General features: G+C 35.4%; 1 protein-coding gene across 1 annotated transcript in view; it reads left to right on the top strand.

Annotated features, from left to right (window-relative positions):
* The window catches only part of LOC145685068 (uncharacterized), a 93,579-nt gene that overhangs the window by 67,174 nt on the left and 6,579 nt on the right, over positions 1-19,826 (top strand). The window contains exons 9-12 of the mRNA XM_081757412.1: positions 826-927; positions 2,370-2,606; positions 7,658-7,843; positions 15,577-15,700. Of these exons, the coding sequence (XP_081613538.1) occupies positions 826-927; positions 2,370-2,606; positions 7,658-7,843; positions 15,577-15,700 (649 nt within the window). The remainder of the gene's footprint in view (positions 1-825; positions 928-2,369; positions 2,607-7,657; positions 7,844-15,576; positions 15,701-19,826) is intronic.

Here is a 19,826-nt window from a genome sequence, read left to right as displayed (position 1 = left end):
GTTTCGCTATGACCGTTATTTGGTGAGCTACAGCCGCGGAAGTGAGCACGTGAACAAATCGTCGGATTAATGACATAGTGGCAATGAAAGAGCTTGAGCAACAACGTGTGTGTTTGAAATTTTGCCAAAACATTTACAGAGATATTTCAGTTGCTTTTCAATTCAGTCAGGTTCTCCTTGTCCAAAATAAATCAAGCATGAGTCGGTCAAAGATCAAGGTGATGTTGATTGTGTTTTTTGATTGGAAAAGCATTTTCCATATAAATTTGTATCACGTGGTCAGATGGTTGCACCAGGACATTTTGATGGATGTTGGGCACAGGAACAGGTTTGAATTGTGGGAAAACTAAACTTGATGGTGCACCGTGCCAATGCACCTACTATGCTTCGCGCCTCATCCGTAGTTATCTGACAAAATAAAAGAATCCCGTTGTGCTTCATCTATCATATTCTCCTCATCTAGCCCCATGAGACGTTTTCCTGTTTCCCAGACTTAAAGTCACTTTGAAAGGACGTTATTTCCATACCATAGAGGAGATTCAGGACAATGCGACAAGAGACCTGCGCACCATCCTAAAAAGTGCGTTCAGGAAGCTTTCGAAAAATGGCAGAAGCGTTGGGAACGCTATATTGTCCGTAGAGGGGGTTACTTTGAGCGAAAGAGTGCTTAAAATGTATAATGAACAATAAAGATGATGTTATAACAGAAGTTCGGTTTCTTTTTGAACACAGCTCATATGTTGCAGACATTTCGTAAGTAGCGGTATAGATTTACGATTGGGCGGAAAATAAATATTGTTCTAAACGTAAAATTATTCATTCTAGATATTTCGACATGGAGAAAGAGCTCCAGAAAGAGCTTATCCTACAGACCCATACAATAACGCCTCAGTTTACTGGCCAGACGGCTGGGGACAGCTAACAAAGGTAATCTCTTTGAAGTTACTAAACAATATGTATATTATTAAAATGGCATCTGAAACAAGTAAATGATGTTTTGTATTGTAAAACTAACATAGACTTCTAAACTATACGAATGTATTATTGAAACCGGAAGTGGAATATCTAGTAACTTCCGGTTCAAACACAAAGATGAGGGTTTGTGATGCAGTAGTTATAATCTATATTTAGCACGTTCATAACTTTACTTAAAGACATTGTATTTCATGTCATTATCGACAGGTCATTGGCTGCAACTGCAACTGAGAAGCTTCAACTTTTCAGCTAACCTCTTCATTTTTACATACTGCTTTTCTGTTTTGATATCATCCAACAATTGTAGCCTTCTTCGCCCCTTCCCTCTCTTTCCTGCCACCATACCCTCTAGCACGTCCATGGTAGGGGTGTACAGTTCCTTCTTAGCCTATGTCCAAACCAGTTTCTCTTCCTTTCTGTTATTTTCTCCCCTACCATTTTTACCACCCTCTCATCCGTTTTCCGCTCGACCCAGCAAATTCTTTTCATTCTTCTCCACATCCATATTTTGAAAGCGTCCAATTGTTCTTCATTCTTTTGCGTAATGTCAATATTTCAGCTGCATACAGTACAATACTCATATTTTATTTTGTGTAATGAAAATTAATTTGAAAATTGTGAATGATATTTTGAAAGTAGAAATTTTTGCTGAAAAATTAGTAATGATTTTTCTTGAGTTATGAAATATTTTGATAATTTTTCGTTATAATTACATAATTATTTCTGATTTAATATTTCTTGTTTCCGACCATGAATCGACATTAATATGTTCTTTCTTTCAAATACTGTCGTAACAGTGTAATAAAGTTACACCAAAAATTGGATAAATTTGCTAAATGGAAAATGTAAGGCATTGTTGCATTAATAAAAAAAAATTGATAATATATGCCGAAATGTTTCATAGAAGAGGTAATAACATAGCGTATTGATCAATGACGTTGAAGGTTTTCAACCCAGAAACACCTGATCGAGAACATAAGTACCTTGGAAAGAGACAAACACTATATTCGTCTTATCTATTAACAAGAAACATTAACATAGTAAGGAGTAGCGTAGCCAGGATGTGTGTTTGGGGGGGGGGAGGCAAATGCTGTTATAGGTACATATAGAAAAATTACAAACAGAAAACATATAAACATAAAAATATATAAAAAATTTCAAACATCAAAGTACGGAAGTACATTGTCGGACCTCTTTGAGGGGGGGGGGGGTCGGCCCCTCTGGCCTTCCCCCTTCCCTACGCCACTGACAGTAAGTAATTAGGGTTTTGGGGTTTAACTAATAGTTCTTTTACATTTCAAGATGAAAGAAAGGAATCACACATAATAACTCCAAACCCTCTTTAATATATCTTTTCTTAAGACATTTTTGTGTCCGTAACATTTCTTTCACAGTCTGGGAAACAACAAATGTTTAAACTTGGAGCAATTGTCCGAGAGCGATATGAAGAATTCTTGCAAGAATATTCTTCAGATAGTGTGTATGTCTCCAGCAGTAATGTGGACCGTTGTCTCACAAGTGCATATTGTTTCTTGGCTGGACTCTATCCACCGAAAGAGGACAAAATGTGGAATTCAGAACTCAAGTGGCAACCAATACCTGTTCATACTAAACCCACCGATATGGATGAGGTAAGTAGGCTAGTTGATATTTTGTGTTTACTTTTCAATAGTATTACCTAAACAAGTGTTCCGTGCGTTTTTTTTCCGCGTGAGGTCGAGTGTGGAGTACGGTAGAACTAAGGGGGGCGGATCCAGGACGGATTTCTGGGGGGGCGGTGGGTTGTAATACTACTACTTAGAGCTACTTTTAAGAGCTCCAAACTCTGGGATGGGTTTAATTTATATACAAAATTAAAAAAAAAAAACTTTCCTCTTCTGGGGGGGGGGGGGGTCGACTGTAGGGTGATTAAACGTCTCATTTTAACGAGGTTGTCCCATTTTTCAGGAAGTTGTTGTGTATCCTGTGTATCCTGAGAAACCTGCAAACAGGACGCAAAATATCCCCCTTTTTCTTTAGAAAAAAGAAGAAAACGTGTCCCGTTTGGCTCGTAGTTACGTAGCATATACTAAGAAAAAAATGTATATAGCGTACCGTACATAAATACGTAGGTTACATGCGTAAATCCTGTAGTTTTTGGAGTTGGCGTACAACCGTACATAACATCCCGCAGCAAACGTAGGCCTATAAGTGGAAATGTATGTTTTATACGTACTTCCTGTATAAATGTTCCGTACATGTTGTACGTACTTTCCGAATAGCGCAGTCACTCAACACTATTAATACACGTTCAATTTGCATTATATGCAAATAAATCAACATAATTTAAATATATACAGGATCTTTCTTTGTATAGCCAGTTTAAATTCTTCCTTAAGAAGTGCTTTTCAGCCTTCCAGCAAAGCGTCACTTCAGAGTAGCGATCACCATGGCAACGACACAGGTATGATCATAACAGTCCATTGATATAGAAGCCGAGGGGGTTGACCTTTGCGAAGCAGCAGACGAAGAAGAAGAATGATGTCAATAGTCTTATAGCCTAATCTAGCGGATGTCGATAGTCTTATAGACTAAATCTAGCGGATGTCATATCTAAACATATCCTGTTAATACAGTACATTCGCAGCCCGATATTTTCCCGCTTTGTCCATTGTTCCGCGTCCCTTCTCCGAGAGAGAGAAGGAATGATCTTACGTCAAACATTGATCAGTTGGAAGCATGGCTGCCATCTGTACGAATTTTACTCGTATTTTACGGGTGTTGAATAACTCAGATACGGGTTGCTATTGAAAATGTACGGGTGAACTAATAATTTTGACATTGGTTTTCTTTTATTGGTTAAAAGCAACAATTCGGTCATTATTGTTATCGTAAACATTGATAAGCTGTATTCAGAATTCACTACTTAAAAAAAAAAAAGTGCAAAGAGAGATTGATAAGTTTTCTTCTCTTAGTTGTAAATGGTTAAAACTTTTTCAAGTTATACCTAACTCCACTGAGTTTCTTTTTTTTTTAAATTTAGCATCAATACCTGCAAGCAATGCATTTTGTGGAAGAGTGCTTACGTTAGAATGATGGGAAATGCCTGGCCCGATGGAAGAAATTGTGTCTGAAAATTTAATGAAATCTGAACTAATGGTAAAATTTAACTTTCATATTACCTGCAAAGAATTTTACTCTTATGTTAAAAAAAAAAAAAAAAAAAACTTGCTCTATTGGAAAGTGCTAAAATGAAAACAAGTTTAAGTCTGTTCAGAAATAAATTAAATTAGTTTCAAATCAACCTTATATTGTTTCCTTAACAATAATATTGCTAAATATAGATTTTTTTTAAAAAAAATACATGGACATGTTTTAACAGAAATAAGGTTCTTATTTAACGAAATTGGATTTGAAGGACTCAAGCTGTGAATGAACGGATGAGCGGGTTTGAGAAGTTGGCAACCCTGGTTGGAAGTAACAGTTATTGAACACCTAAGAGGAAAACTAAAAATACAAGATTAGAGTCAAGTAAATTTAGGAATATCGTAGATCTGTATCCTTAGCTCACAGTTAAGGAAACTGTCAGTCATAATTAAAAGGAAAAAGGAAGTAAGGTAAGAAAGAAAGGAAAAAATTCTAGTGACATGCCTGTGTTAACTGATAAATAGACGTCGGAATTTTAGGCACAAAAAACTTGTTTTTGGCGCCTAAAATAGGCCCTTAAAATACGAAAATAGGAGCTAAAAATTAAAAAAAAAAAAATAGGCTCTAAAATTTCAACTATAAATTTTCCAAACATCTTTATTTGTGTTTTTCAAACAATACATATTCATAGTTCACGGAACAGTAAATGACCAAAGCTCTTTCCAAGTTTTCTACAGTCAATCTGTGTCTTTTGTACGTTAAAATCATTTTCGCTGCAGAGAAAGATCTCTCAACTGAAACCGATGTTATAGTTGCATATTTGAATTTGCTTGCATTTGATAAAAGTACTCCGGAAGAGTGGCGTAGCTAAGGGTTTGGGGGGCCATCCCGCAGACAACGTAGAATGGGGCCCCTTCTCTACATCCTACATCACGATTTGGGGGCCCCGTGATAGCTTGGGGCCTCCGCAATGCAGGGTCTGCGGGGCCCTTATTTACGCCCCTGTTCCGGAAGCATCTCGTTTTGTCCCGTCAAGACTCTTGCCGTGCGATCCAACATATCAAATCCTCGGTTTTTCTCACTCATAGTTACACATTTACCCTTCACTTTTTCAACAACTTTTCCTGTAGCATTTTGAAGTTTTCTTTCTGCTTCCTTTACCACTATCACCTGCTCAACAAGTGTTCGTTCCTTGCCTTCCAATTTGGCAATTGTCACAAACAAAAATGAAAAATTTTACCTTTATGTACACAAGATCTCTCTTCAATACTGCACCCTTCACAAGCTCCTTCAAAGCTGTGAAATACACATTACTATCCTCACCAGGCAGTTCTTCAACAACAGGCGCAATAGCATTCAAGTTTTCAGCGTAGTACAGAGCTGCTTCAACCCATGTTCCCCAGGGTGTTAAAACAGGTTGGGGAGAAAGACGGATGTCGGGAAGTTTTTTCCTGGAAAAGGCAATTTTGGCTGGAGCTTTACAGAAGATTTTCTTCATGTTTGAAATTAGTTATTTACTTCAGAGAATTCACTTCTGATGGTTTCGGAAATCCCGTGAAAAAGCATGCCATACAAGTAGCATGAATGAAGATGGAGTAGAAGGTTTTCAGACATTTAGGGGAAATAATAATGTAAGAGGCAGCGTCGGTACAGAGAAGGAGAACTTTGGAATCATCTACACCATCGAGATAAATGAGTTTCAAACTTTTTTTTTTTTTTTTTTTTTTTAACGTAAGCAATTGACTGCGAATCTACTTTCTGGATTTCCTTACTGCTGATCAAGTGGGGAGGTGAAGGTTCATCTTAATTGAGTTTAACTACAACGACATTTGTTACGTACCTGTTGCATGCATCTGTTGTTTCGTCGACGCCTGCCCAAATGCAGGAATCGCCAATGTCCTCTCTAATCTTAGCGAGTGCACTGTATTTCTAAGCGTTGCTTCAGACGAAATCGGCTGCTTGCACCACTTCTGTAGAAATTGTCGAAACACATTATTCTGAAGGGCATTCCACAGGACGTTGGCAGGAACTAAAGCTTTGGTAAGTTCTGCATTAAATGTGCTCGTAGTTGAAGATGTAGAAGGTTGGGTTAACAGTGCTTTTGTTAATTACTTTTACGAGTTTTAGCCTTATGTTTTGCACCATCCACATGCTGCTTTAAGTGGTTCTTCTGCTCTGACAAGTTTCTGACGAAGTATTGAACAGAGAGAGATGAATCATTTTATGTTACATTTGCCACAAAACTTTTACAAAATATATTTTATAAATAAAATATTTATTTTTTAATTGTTAAGAAAATACGTGAAAAAATGCTATTCTCTTGTTTTAGGTTATTTTAGGCTTTTATAGGACAAAAAACGGCAAACATAGGTGCTAACACCTCCTTTAGGACATTTTAGGTCACTAAAACATTGTTTCAATAAACCTTAATTTTCATAATTCGTAAAGATCCAAACTTTTATTGCCGTACTGTGAAAGGAAAAAAAAAAATAGACATTTGTCCTAAAATCCGAAATCTACTGATAAATCACTTTTTATTCGAAGATGGCGGTTGTGTTAGCGTTGGTGTGGATCCAGGGTGTATGATGTTTAGAAATTTTACAAGTTTTTCCTAGAATTTACATTACATGTAATCAACGTTTTAAGCTGTTTAATACCAAATTGTAATATAACCATTTTTATTCACATCAACCTGAAATCAAAACAATTGATAATCACGAAGTAAGAAGATATTACGAATATGGCTGCACACGAGAAGATGATCAATTTTCAAGGATCCTTTGAAACATAATTAACAATGTTGAAACCCGAATTCTTTTAAATCAATTACTACTTATTATCAACATACAATTTTCTCGAGTGAATTAAATGTCGAGTTACTGTATTTACAAGTAGTGATGTACGCACTGTTACACTTTTTTTTTTTGGTTTAGTTGTTTCTACGTTTACTGTTTAACAATACAATTCAAGGATCTTATAAAATAGAGGATCTGCCCTTACAACAAAATCTTGAAGCCACACGTCACAGTTTCGCCACCCCCTACTCTGTCCACTCCGCCCAATAGGATCGCAATGTTTTGAGCCAACAATCATGGTGGAAACGAAAGTAGCCAATCAAACGATTGCAGAAACGAGAGTAGCCAATCAGACGTGCCGATGTTCGGTTGTTTTTTGGCTTCATCGATTTAATAGGATGAAGATAAATGTGGGCAGATCCTCTATTTATAACATCCTTGGTTATAATCAATTTCAAACTTGTTACAATTTTGCCAACTCATGTAGACGAGCTAGCTCACTTCCTGCGTCTTTGCAATTTACTTCTGGTGGCTAAATTGAGCTGAACTGATAACTATCGCCTGCATGCTCAAGAAATGAAAATGAGATTACAATTTCCGGTGCAATATGGGAAATATTGTCGTCTTAAGGCTAACATGGAAATGCTCTCTTTCTGAAACAAATGTCTGTAGCGTACTGAGAAAAAAAAATTCTTTTCTTACAGCTTACTTACCTTATTGTGCTGTACAATTATTACCCTATAAATACTATAATCTTTCAGGTTATTGCCCAACTAAAAGAATGCCCAGCATATTTGAGAGAATTGGCCAATATGTTCAATTCAAATGACTACAAAAAGTACAAAGAAGAAAGCGATAATCTTTATAAATATATAACACTGTACACAGGACAAAATATTAGTGACATTTTTGGAGTGGTGTCACTATATCATACACTAAGAATACAGGTTAGTGTTTACTGTCTTATTTTAACTACAATCTGATCTGTTTGATTAGAAAACATAGACTCAATTTGCAGCTAATCAATGATAAACACTCAATTGTTTTATTCAACTTTCATTCAAGACAAATCCTACTCGATAATAAAGTGTTACAGAAACCAATTCAGTTTTCTAATTTGAAGAAAAAAGTCCGTTTATGGATGAAATCACTAACAAATGGTATAAGTGAAAAACTAAGATATACTTACCAGCATATTTGTTATATGTATCGTAGAAAGACAAAAACTATTTACCACAACAAAATCCCTATTAAATTTTGGTGTTTTCTTAAAACTGAATATTAAACCTTTTCGAGTAATCTATTGCCATACTGCATATAGGGAATAACAGAGTGAGAAAAAATTAGGTTTCATTCCATAAGAGTGATATTTATAACGGTACCAAGAAAGTTCTGTTGCTTTTACACCCACCACCTTCGAACATCGATATGTCACCTAAGACGTACCTGGAAGATTAAAAAAAAAAAAAAAAAAAAAAAAGTAGTCTCCATCAGCATCGACGACCTTCTGCCAACGTTCTGGAAGGCCATGGATTCTTCGTGGTGGAACTTGGTGGACTGTGAAGCGAAGAAGGTATCAAGTGCAGGCTGCACCTCTACTAGGAATTTGAACTGGGGTCCTCTAAGGCGGTTGTCCAAGGAATTGAACAGGCGATAATCGGACGGTACAATGTCCGAGCATTATGGCGGATGCAGTAGTGTTTCCCATCCAAGGCGTAGGATGGTGTGCCGGGTCATACTAGCAAGTTGGAATCTAGCGTTGTCTTGTAACAGTGTGACCCTTTTGCCATTCAAAAGTACCAACTCCACAGTTTTGAGTATTTCTTGAACAGGGCTCAACTGCTGACAGTACACAGCTGCATTGATACTTTGACCAGAAGGTAGCAGTTCCCGATGCACGATGCTGTAAGCAGTCCACCAAACACGCAGGAGGACCTTCTTCTGGTGCAGTGCTGGTTTCGTCTGTTTTGAAACCGGTTCATAGGATGCTAACTAATGATGACGGAGCCATGGAGCTTCGTACAGGATCCACTTCTCATCACATATCAACAACATGTTCAGAAATAGCTCCTTCCTCAGGCAAGACAGCAAAGAAACACAGTTGTCTGATCGCGTTGCCTTCTGGCCCGGAGTCAAATGATGTGCGACCCATCGGCTCAACTTGTAGCGCTTCCCAAGATGATGGAGGTGCTGCCGAATGATTTTTCCATTCACACTGAATTGTAGTCCCAGTTCCTCACATGTCTGGCCACTGTTCGCCACAATTGCTGCCTGAAGATTTTCATTTTGTACATGTGTTGATCTTTCGGCACGTGGTGCGTCTTCGAGTGTTTCGTCACAGTCCTCAAACTTGTTAAACCACCGCTGCACTGTCTGCGTTGTCATGACACCCTCACCAAAGGCCTACAATATCTTCCGCTCCGCTGCAGCGGCGTTTGACCAAAGTTTGAACTAGTACAGCATACACGCCCTTAGGACGCTTTGTGGAGGTCCCATGTTCACGCTGTCCTTACACAAGTTCATGGTGTAACTGAACTGATACAACCAGGTAGTATGTAGGATATACTCATACCAACAGCTGACCTTCGCCTTATCTCCATTCGCATTCAATTCACGGTGCGAGCACCAATTGAACACAGACCTCCAAAGAAAGCGACAGAACTTTCTTGGTTACCTTTATATTTGTTCCAACTGTTTTAAAAGTGTAACGTATTTCATCAACTGGGAGAGGGGGAGATATATGTAAAAATAAATAAATAAATAAATAAATAAAATAAAAATGAAAGTGACTGTCTTTGGGACTTCATCACTCTTGAACCACCCGACCAACCCCGATTAAATTTTTAACATAGATAAAGTTTGGGCCTGGGATGGTTGTTATATATTCACTTTGACGATAGAACTTAGGGGAGGGTTAGGGAGAAGTTAGAAAGTAAATAAAAGTTAATAACTCTTGAAATAAACGATCAATCTCGATAAAATTTTCAACCCAGATGAGTTTTGGGCCTGAGATGCTTTCTATAATTTCCCTTTGACGTTAGAACTTAGGGGGGAGGGGAAGGAGAAGGATATATATATATATATATATATATATATATATATATATATATATATATATATATATATATATATATATATATATATATATATATACAACTTAATAAATCTTGAACCACAGGACCGATCTCTATCAAATTTTCAACCTAGATGAAGTTCGAATCACAGATGGTTTTTGTCATCACTTTGAAAATGTAACTTAAGGTTGGAGGAGGGGGAGCGACATTTAAAAATGATCGAAAATAACCGATATTAATGACGAATCTATAGCTTTTGGGGTCGTTCAGATGATCAGTGACACTTCTGATGCCGTTTTAATCCAAATTCAGGCCAGCAAGTTGGGGGAGGTTGAGGGGGAAGGTATATAAAAATGATCGAAATTACCAATATGAGTGTCGAAATCATAGTGTTCGGGGTAGCTGAGATAAACAATGACACTTCCGACACCGTTTCCACATGGAGAGGGGAGGGGGATATATAAAAATCATCGAAAATGACCAATATCAAAGAGCGCTTTCGTAATAGTAAAAAGTGACCTGACTAACGGAACGCATTACTATTTTTACTTAATTTAACCCAGCGAAGCGGTTAATTGATGCTAGTACTGTATGTTGGTCCCTTTTGCTCTACTCTGATGTTTATCAAGGTGGACTTAACAAGGTTTAGTTTTAATCAAATATTTACTTCATCTCTTAAGAGAATGGAGGACCAACACAATAGATCTACTCTGCTTAATGCCTATTCCGCAAAATTCTAGATGAAAGTCCGGAAGCTTAATTAAATATTTATCTCATATACCATCTGTGCTGAAAAGGGACGCCAAAGACCAATCAACAAACAAATAAATCACCAATAGTGTTCAAAATAGTGTTTCTTTTCATATGAAGAATCCATTTTATTGCTAGTAACCAAGTTCCAAATATCTTGGTTTCATAGCAAACAAATCAGTTAACTTATCATAGAGGTTTGATTGATGTTTTATAACAGATATAAGTTTATTTTCAATTAAAATGACTGCAAGTGTAGACCCTGGGGTTTCTTAGATACATTTCTATTCCTTTTAAAGCAGATAATAATCTTCCTAATGATGGAATGGAAACGGAGATTGGAAAATATTAACATGACAAAGGTAATTATTTGCGAATGATTGTCACAAAATTCCAGCTAATATAAATATTTAAGTATTTTTGAAATTTTCGTGTAACATGTTTTTACCTAAATATGGAATAGAAAGTTCACTTCAGAGCCGATGAAAATAATAAAAATGTCAAAGTAAGTTCTTTTATGCTCTGGGAATGAGGACGAATAGTGAGCAAACCTTTTAGCTTAAGCAGGGCGGTAAAGTTTTCTTTATTTTTACCAGATACTTGTAAATAGTTTCATTGTAATGTCATCTGTAAGAATTTTTCCTATCTTCAGACACATTTTCAATTCATATTTTTGTACTGCAATGGGAAGATTAACTGTGTAATGGGGTTTCTGTCACCATAGCATGAAGCGTACTCAGGTTCCGGATCTAGGAGAAGACCTCTAGATTTAGAGGTTAGCTATGAATATACTAAATAAGCAGTCGCGGACAGACGACAAGGAGTGGTCCTCCAGCTTAGAGGTTTGGGTGAGGCTAAAAACCTCATCCTGTAAAAAAGGGCACCTATTCAGAAACATTCACAGAAATCTCGGTCCAGGACTGATAACTTGGCACGATCTCGGCAAAATAAAATGAACATGAGATTTGAAACATGGAATATTAGAAGTCTTTATAGGGCAGGCGCATTAAAATCCGTAAGAGTGAGTTAGAGAAATACAGGATGGACCTAGTAGGAATTCACGAACTTAAATGGAAAGGAAATGGAGCAGTGAAGTCCGGAAATTTTACGTTCTTTTACGAGGAAGGAGTTAAAAACCACCAATTAATAATAGGGTTCCCGTTCACAAACGAATAATATCAGCAATTAAGCGGGTTGAATTTGTTAGTGACAGACTTTCTTTTGTTAGTATTAAGGATCGGTGCTGTGATATTATTGTTTTAAATGTACTTGCTCCAATAGAAGATAAGGATGACGATATAAAAGACAGTTTTTACGAAGAAGTAGAATGCGTATTTGACCAACTCCCGCGATACCATATGAAAATTTTATTACAGGATTTCAATGCGAAGGTAGGACGAGAGGTTATTTTAAAACCGATTATAGGAAATGAAAGTCTGCATAACGAAAGTAATGACTCGTGAACTTTGCAACATCCAAAAATCTTATCGTGAAGAGTACAAAATTCCCACATCGCGACGTTCATAAATACACTTGGACCTCACCAGACGGAAAACACATAATCAAATTGATCACGTTTTAGTAGATAGAAGAAGACAATCTAGCATAATTGATGTCCGGTCGTTTAGAGAAGCTGACTGTGACACTGATCACTACCTAGTAGAATTGATAATAAGAGAGAAGTTATCGTTGAATAAAGGAAATATTTAATGTCTGAAAACGGAGAGATTTAATTTAAAGAAATTAGAGGAGAGCCAAATAAGAGGGAAGCACCTGGTTGAAGTTTTAAATAGATTCTCGGTTTTAGAAGAGTTGGAATGCACTAGTGTTGAGGATGCTTGGATTGAAATCAGAGATAGCATTAAAATTTCAGCAAAAGGAAACTTGGAGCACACGGATATACGTAGAAACAAACCATGGTTCGACCAGGAGTGCACTAAACTAGCACAGAAGAGAAAACAGGCTAAATTGCGTTGGCTACAAAATCTGAATGAAATAACTACACAAAATTTCGTCGACATCAGGCGGGAAACTTCTAAAACTTTCAGAACAAAGTAACAAGATTTTTTTTGAATGCTAAAATTAAGAAATTTGAAGATAATTGTAATAACAAAAACATTCGGGACATGTATAAGGACATCAACGTATTTAAGAAACTTTGTGCTTATATATTAAAGAAAACCGACGGAACAGTTCTCACTGATACAGATAGCATGTTAAATAGATGGAAAGATCTTTTTGACGATTTGCTTTACACGCAGCCAAAATCTAATGTTCGTGGAGAAAGGGAAATGCACACAGCAGAACGTATATTCCAGAACCTACCCGAATAGAAGTAGAAATCGCTATAAAGAAATTAAAGAAACATAAATCTCCAGAGTGTAGACGAAATTTTACTACATTCGACTGTTTATGAAATTTCGAGTTAATTTAGCTGGAGGCAAAGAATTGTGGAACTAGATACACAAACTCATTCCCCTTATCTGGAGCAGGGAGAAATTTGCACAAGATTGGAAAGAATCAATCACTGTTCCAATTCAAAAGAAAGGCCACAAAACTGATTGTAATAGTTATCGAGCATTTCTCTTCTGTCAACTTCTATAAAATCCTTTCAAATATTCTATTAGGAAGATTGATCCCATATGCAGATATAATTGCAGATTATCATTGCGGATTTAGACGGAATCGATCAACTATCTACCAGATATTTACCATTCGACAAATACTCGGAAAGAAGTAGGAGTACAGTACAATACCTCGGTACATCAATTATTTATTGATTTAAAAAGGCTTACGACTCGATTAGGAAAGAAACATTGTACAACATTCTTACAGAATTTGAAATACCGAAAAAAATCTAAATAGATTAATGAAATGAAATGAAACCTTTAAGTTTTACGTCCCACGATTATACCGGCTAGGCTAAAGGAGACGGTGATGATGAGAAATGGATGAGATCGTGGAATGAGGAAAGTGGAAGAATCCCGAGAAAGCCCATGCACACGGTGTTTGTCCACCACAAAGTTCACTTAGCACAATTAGATTAATTAAAATAGGTTTAATGAATCCCAAAGTAATGTCTGGGTAGGAAAAGTCTTGTCCACAAGCTTTCACGTGGAGAATGGCCTGAAACAAGGAGATGCGTCGTCATTATTATTATTCAACTTTGTCCTGGAGTACGCTATAAAGAAAATCAAGGGTAGCAAACAGAGACATGATTGCTTACTCTAAGTGAAGAACGCAGACTGAAAGTGTTTGAGAACAAGATCCTAAGACGAATATTCGGACCCATGAAGGACGGGAATGGGGAATGGCGGAAACTTCAAAACGAGGAATTGCACAATTTATACGGTTTACCGAACATTGTTAGGATCATCAAGTCTCGGAGGATCAGGTGGGAAGGTCATGTACCAGAATGGAAGAAAGTAGGAATTCTTTCAAAGCTTTAACTGGAAATCCAATCAGAAAACAACCATTAGGAAGACCTAGGAGCAGATGGGTGGATAATATTAAGATGAACCTCACAGAAATAGGAATACCTAGGTACAAAGTAAAAACTAGATCCAGTTGGCTAAGGATAGAAATCAGTGGAGAATTCTGTGAACGCGACATTGAACCTACGGTTTCCATAAGACATAGAGTTAGTTAGTTTTAGTGGGAATGTTAACGACGAGTGATTTCATTCATAGGATTCTTGGAAATCATGGCACCCCTTGCCATTTTTAGCCATAACAATAAACAAACACCAGCGCACTTTTTTCTTGTCGAGCTTTGGATTTAACTTGTAATCGTAGGTCTGCGCCAGATAATTTTTCTCACATTGGCAAGCTTTGAAGATTTGAAAAGCATGTTTTCTTAATGCTCTTGCTGTGATGTCACTACTGAAATAAGCAAACCCGCACACACACACACAAAAAAAATCATAAGTATCACTCCCTCTTCCAACATATTGAATACTGTGGAAATTTGACAATGTAAACTTTGTTCGTCATTTCGTTGATTGGTGGGATGATTTAGCGTGCCGTTTGGCACAGAGGTCATGTGAGAGATGAAATTTGTAGCTGTCCCATGTCGATCCAGAACTCTGAGGGAAGAACATAGACTGAAGGTATTTGAGAAAAAGATCCTGAGACGAATATTCGGACCCAAGAGAAACGGGAATGGGGAATGGTGGATACTTCATAACGAGGAACTACATAATTTATACGGTTTACCCAACATTGTTAGGGTCGTCAAGTCTAGGAGGCTTAGGTGGGCAGGTCATGTAGCTAGAAGGGAAGAAAGTAGAAACGGTTTCAAAGTCTTGACTGGAAGACCAATCGGAAAACGACCATTAGGAAGACCTAGGCGCAGATGGGAGGACAATATTAAGATGGATCTCGCAGAGATAGGAATACAAAGTGGAAACTGGATGCAGTCAGCTAAGGATAGAAGCCAGTGGAGAGCTTTTGTGAACGCGGCATTGAACCTCCGGATTCCATAGGCCATAGAGTTAGTTAGTTAGTTAGTCCCATGTCGATCACAATCTCGAACTCAACTGTTAATTTTAAATAATTAAAAAATATATCTTTAATAATTGAAAGTAGTAACAAAGATCACAGCTTGGTGGGGTCTTTGGTCATGAAGCAGGACAAGCCACGTTCTCAGTTCGTCACCGATTCTCTCAGAACAAAATTTACATCCAGAATTTTAACTGTTTCCAACTGACCACAATTTCTAATGCAAATATCTCCGTCCGAATTAAAGCTAATATCGTATTAACAAATGAATACTCTCAACTACAATATCCTCCGATATAAACTATTCTTCAAGGCCTTGTAGGCATATTAATTAATATATCGCTTTAATTATTGCAGGAAATGAATAATTTGCAACTTCCTCACTGGACATGTCCAGTGTATCCTTTCCAAATGAAACGTTCAACAGAACTTCTTTGGACATTTCTTACTTTTAACCACAAAATGAAGAGACTAAAAGGAGGTACGTACAATCATAATACTTATTGAAAGACGTAGTACTATAGGGTAATTTTTAAGAAGGTTTATAGCGAAAGGTAGATCCACAAGGAAGCTTGATTTGATCTTACTTACTTCTGGTTCAAGTAATTTCTGGTTCATCTCCAGGCCATGAAAGTAATACCATTTACGCTCGTGTTCTTATTATGTTTGTTACATTACTTTCGCGTTTGTTAGAGTCACAGTTTGTAATTTAAATTTCGCTCACTTCCATGCTATCTAGATTTTTGAAATCTTGTACATTTACGTAAACCCTACGACAATTCAATATTTTTACTTAATTTTTGTTTTAGTTTATCGACTTATTGTAAAATTTGCGTTATGCGTAGACCATAATATCATTTAATTAAGTGTTACTTCAGTAGAAGACATAATGATTGATTTTTGGTTAGATACTTTTATCTGACCTCTTTGACGGAAGAGCGTGAAACCAATATTCATGCATACTATGGCTGGATAAAAATGGGTGGATAAATATATCATATATGCATATTTATTTATCCTTTTACAAATATTTTGACAGAATTGTTATAAATCTTGTAAAATATTGTTAGAAAATAAAATGAACAGGCTCACAAATTGATATTATGTACTAATATCAAGTTAAGGAAGATAGGGGTAAATAAATTATTCGAAGATATTGAATAAATATTAAAAATAAAATATTAAAAATGCAATGCTTTTATAAACTGCACCATATAATGTTTTTCTCTTAGTTTCTTTACTTTACTCGCATATGAATAATATTTTCTCCTTTTAGTGGATTTTATAAGTTTATAAAATATTAATTAAATATTAAAAATAAAATATTAAAAATGCAATGCTTTTATAAACTGCACCATATAATGTTTTTCTCTTAGTTTCTTAACTTTATCCGCATATGAATAATATTTTCTCCTTTTAGTGGATTTTATAAGTTTTGTTTCTAAAAAGTTTCTTTTTTTGGGGGGGGGTTATTTCTCAGTGTTGTCCGTTTTCTCCCCACATCTCATTTTAGGAATGACTCCTTTATTATTCATTTAGATTTATCACATACCTTCTTTATTCAATTGTGTTCACGGGACACTAAAATAAAACAAAATAATTCCATTGTAATTTTGGAAATGACAAGGTCATTATAAACCCACAAAGATAAAATGAAAATCATACTTCTTCCAAAAGCATTCAAATTTACACATGTGCAAAGATTATTAGATTCTGTAATGAGGCTATACTGAAAAAATCCGTATTTCAAAATATAAAATTCTTACGTAAAACATTTTGCTCCTCAGTATGTAAGTTGATATACGTTATTGTATTATGTTAATTTACAAAATTTGATATATTCTTAGAAATGCACAATAAAGTTACAAGAAGCTATTGTATTTTTATCGACAAAATTGTAATTTTATCTCTCTTCATTTTAATGAATTTTCAAAAATTGCATTATAACGTTCTTTCATGCTGTCGTTTTCTGTTAAAATAGTAATTATAAAAAAAATTATTAAACGATCAACAAGAATAATGCATCATGGGACTCAAGACTGTTAGTAGCATTCAAAAATATACATCACAAAGCATCTCAAGGACAATAAATAAATCGTTCTGGTAATAATGCTAACATGACGTTTGTTTCTGTATAGTGCGATTGAAAATATGCTTGTTGACGAAAAAGAATTGGTTTAAATGTAAGTATTTTTTTTAATTATTTAAATACCTATTATTATTTGCAATAAGTTGTTCAAATGTTTGGTACGAAATCTGATTACAAATATGCAAATTGTAATGTTTGATTATGAAAAGTGTATTTTGCTTTACTGCTTTAATTAGATAAAATGACTTATATCGCGGTTTGGCAAGCAGATTGCTACAATTGTTTGGAAATTTACCCATTGGAGATTTTTAAAGATTTTAAGAAGACAACATTCCTTCCGAATATTGTTGAATATTATCTTAAATAACAACTCATTACATTTAAAAGTTTCTTTTTCTTCTACTACTTCTTCTGTGGCCAGCGATCCCTTAACAGCAAGTTTTCCTTTCCTTCATTTTGTATTATTTTGTTCGTATATTTCAATTTCAGCCTTCATTCGGTGTAACTCGTTCTATTATTTTTTTTCGAATCCATCCCTCATGATGTGTCTGTAATGATATCTTTTCTTTTCAAAATAGTCTGCAGTTTACTTTTTTCGTCTTACATTCCATTTTTCTCTTGAATAAACAGGACCTGCCAAACATAAAATGTTACTTTTGACAATTTCGTACCCATAAAAGGGAATGAACAGGGCCAACGAAATTTAAAGTATATATTCAAATCCTAGAGAACATTTACCAATAAATATTTTTGATAATTATCTAATTTAAGAGGTTCCCTTCAAATTTAATAGGAAAATATCAATGTATTCATATTCTATGAAAGAGAATTGACCTCTGCACTCTCTATATAAACATATAATACATAAAACCTTATCACATATATAATAGATCAAAACCTAATTAAAATTTTCCGCTAAAGTTTAAATGACGTACCAATTCTAAACTGTTACTTTTGACAATATGCTTTTGATAGCATTTTTAACCCATAAAAGCTAATAAGCCGTATCAATCAATTTTATAGAATTATACGTTTAAATTGTAAACAATATTTCTCAATAAGAATTTTTAATAATTCCAAAATTTAAATGGTAGGGCAATGTACCCATCTTAAAATTAAGAGGATTACAGTCGTCGATCAAAAATCTATTCGAAATTCAAAAGAAATGTGTAAGATTGGTGCTGGTTTCCCTAGTCGTGAATATTGTAGGTCAAGCTTTGTTAAACTAGGAATTATGACAGTTCCCGCAATTTTCATATCAATGTTTGCTTTAGATCAAGGAAAACGATCATATTTACAATGAATCGGGTATTATTATACATATCAAACTAGAAACATGAAACCGTTTAGGATTATTTAGATGTAAATATAATAAGACACAAAAAACCTTTTACTATATGTCAGTTAAATTTATCATTTTCTTCCTATATTTTTAAGAGAACTTCCATTTCTGACCTTTCAAAAGCAAGTACAAAAATAACTTATTAATAATTTTATATATAATGTTGACGACTTTTTCGAACTCAAACTTGATAGTTAAAATATCTTTGTCTGTTATACAGTGATCTTTGTTTATATTATGGCATGTTATATATGTAACCCTAAAATTTTTAGCTATTTATTTCTGACGATTGTAATACATCTGATGGTCGCAGATGTTTGTGCAATAAAATGTTTTATTATTATAACAATATGTTATTGTAAAGCTTCATCTAAGAAATTAAATTAGGGCCAATATCCGATACAATAACTAATAATCATACAATCCTCATCAAAGCGGATAAATTAGGTCAAAACCTACAAATTTCTGATTTTTGTTGGCAATTTTATACCCATAAAAGAGAACAAGATGGGAACTCCAAATTTACAGTGGTACATATTAGGGTCTTAGAAAACATTTATCAAAGTTTGTTTTGTGACTATTCCCAAATTTAAGGAGTGGTCCTATGTACCTCTCCCAAAATTTAAGAGGAGTAGATCAATGTACCCTTACCTTATGAAAGGAATGGATCCCTGTACAAACCCACATAACCTTATAAGGTAATAAGGTCTATTTAAAGAGGATAAAATAATTCAAAAACTTCCGAAATTTACATTTTTGACAACTTTTACCCACGAAATGGAACGAGATAGACCACCAAAATTTACAGAGGTACATGGCCTAGAGCTATACCATCATACTAAATTTTCAGTTTTGAGGTCGTCCTATGTATCACTCCCAAAATTTCGGGTGTGGCCCAAGATATCCCTGCCAACATTTAGATGGGGTGGTCCTAGGTACCAGAACACCATTGACTTGGACCAGGAACCGTGACTCTTGAGCCAGGAACCCAAGGTCACAAAAGTGTCCTCAACTTATGGCCTTACTACTGATGGGTGATGATGCTTGGGACTGAAATTAGTCAAAGATAAAGTTTGAATCCACTTGCATCTTATGAATCATGTTTAACGATGACTTTCTTCATAAAAGTATCAGATTTTGAAGAAACACTGTATTCTATATTTGAGATTTCCAATG

This window comes from Thermobia domestica, chromosome 5, assembly GCF_964235325.1.
Source record: "Thermobia domestica chromosome 5, izTheDome1.hap1.1, whole genome shotgun sequence".
Taxonomy (NCBI): Eukaryota; Metazoa; Arthropoda; class Insecta; order Zygentoma; family Lepismatidae; genus Thermobia; species Thermobia domestica.
Note: the sequence above shows the minus strand (reverse complement) of the source record. Positions and strands in the feature narration are given on the sequence as shown.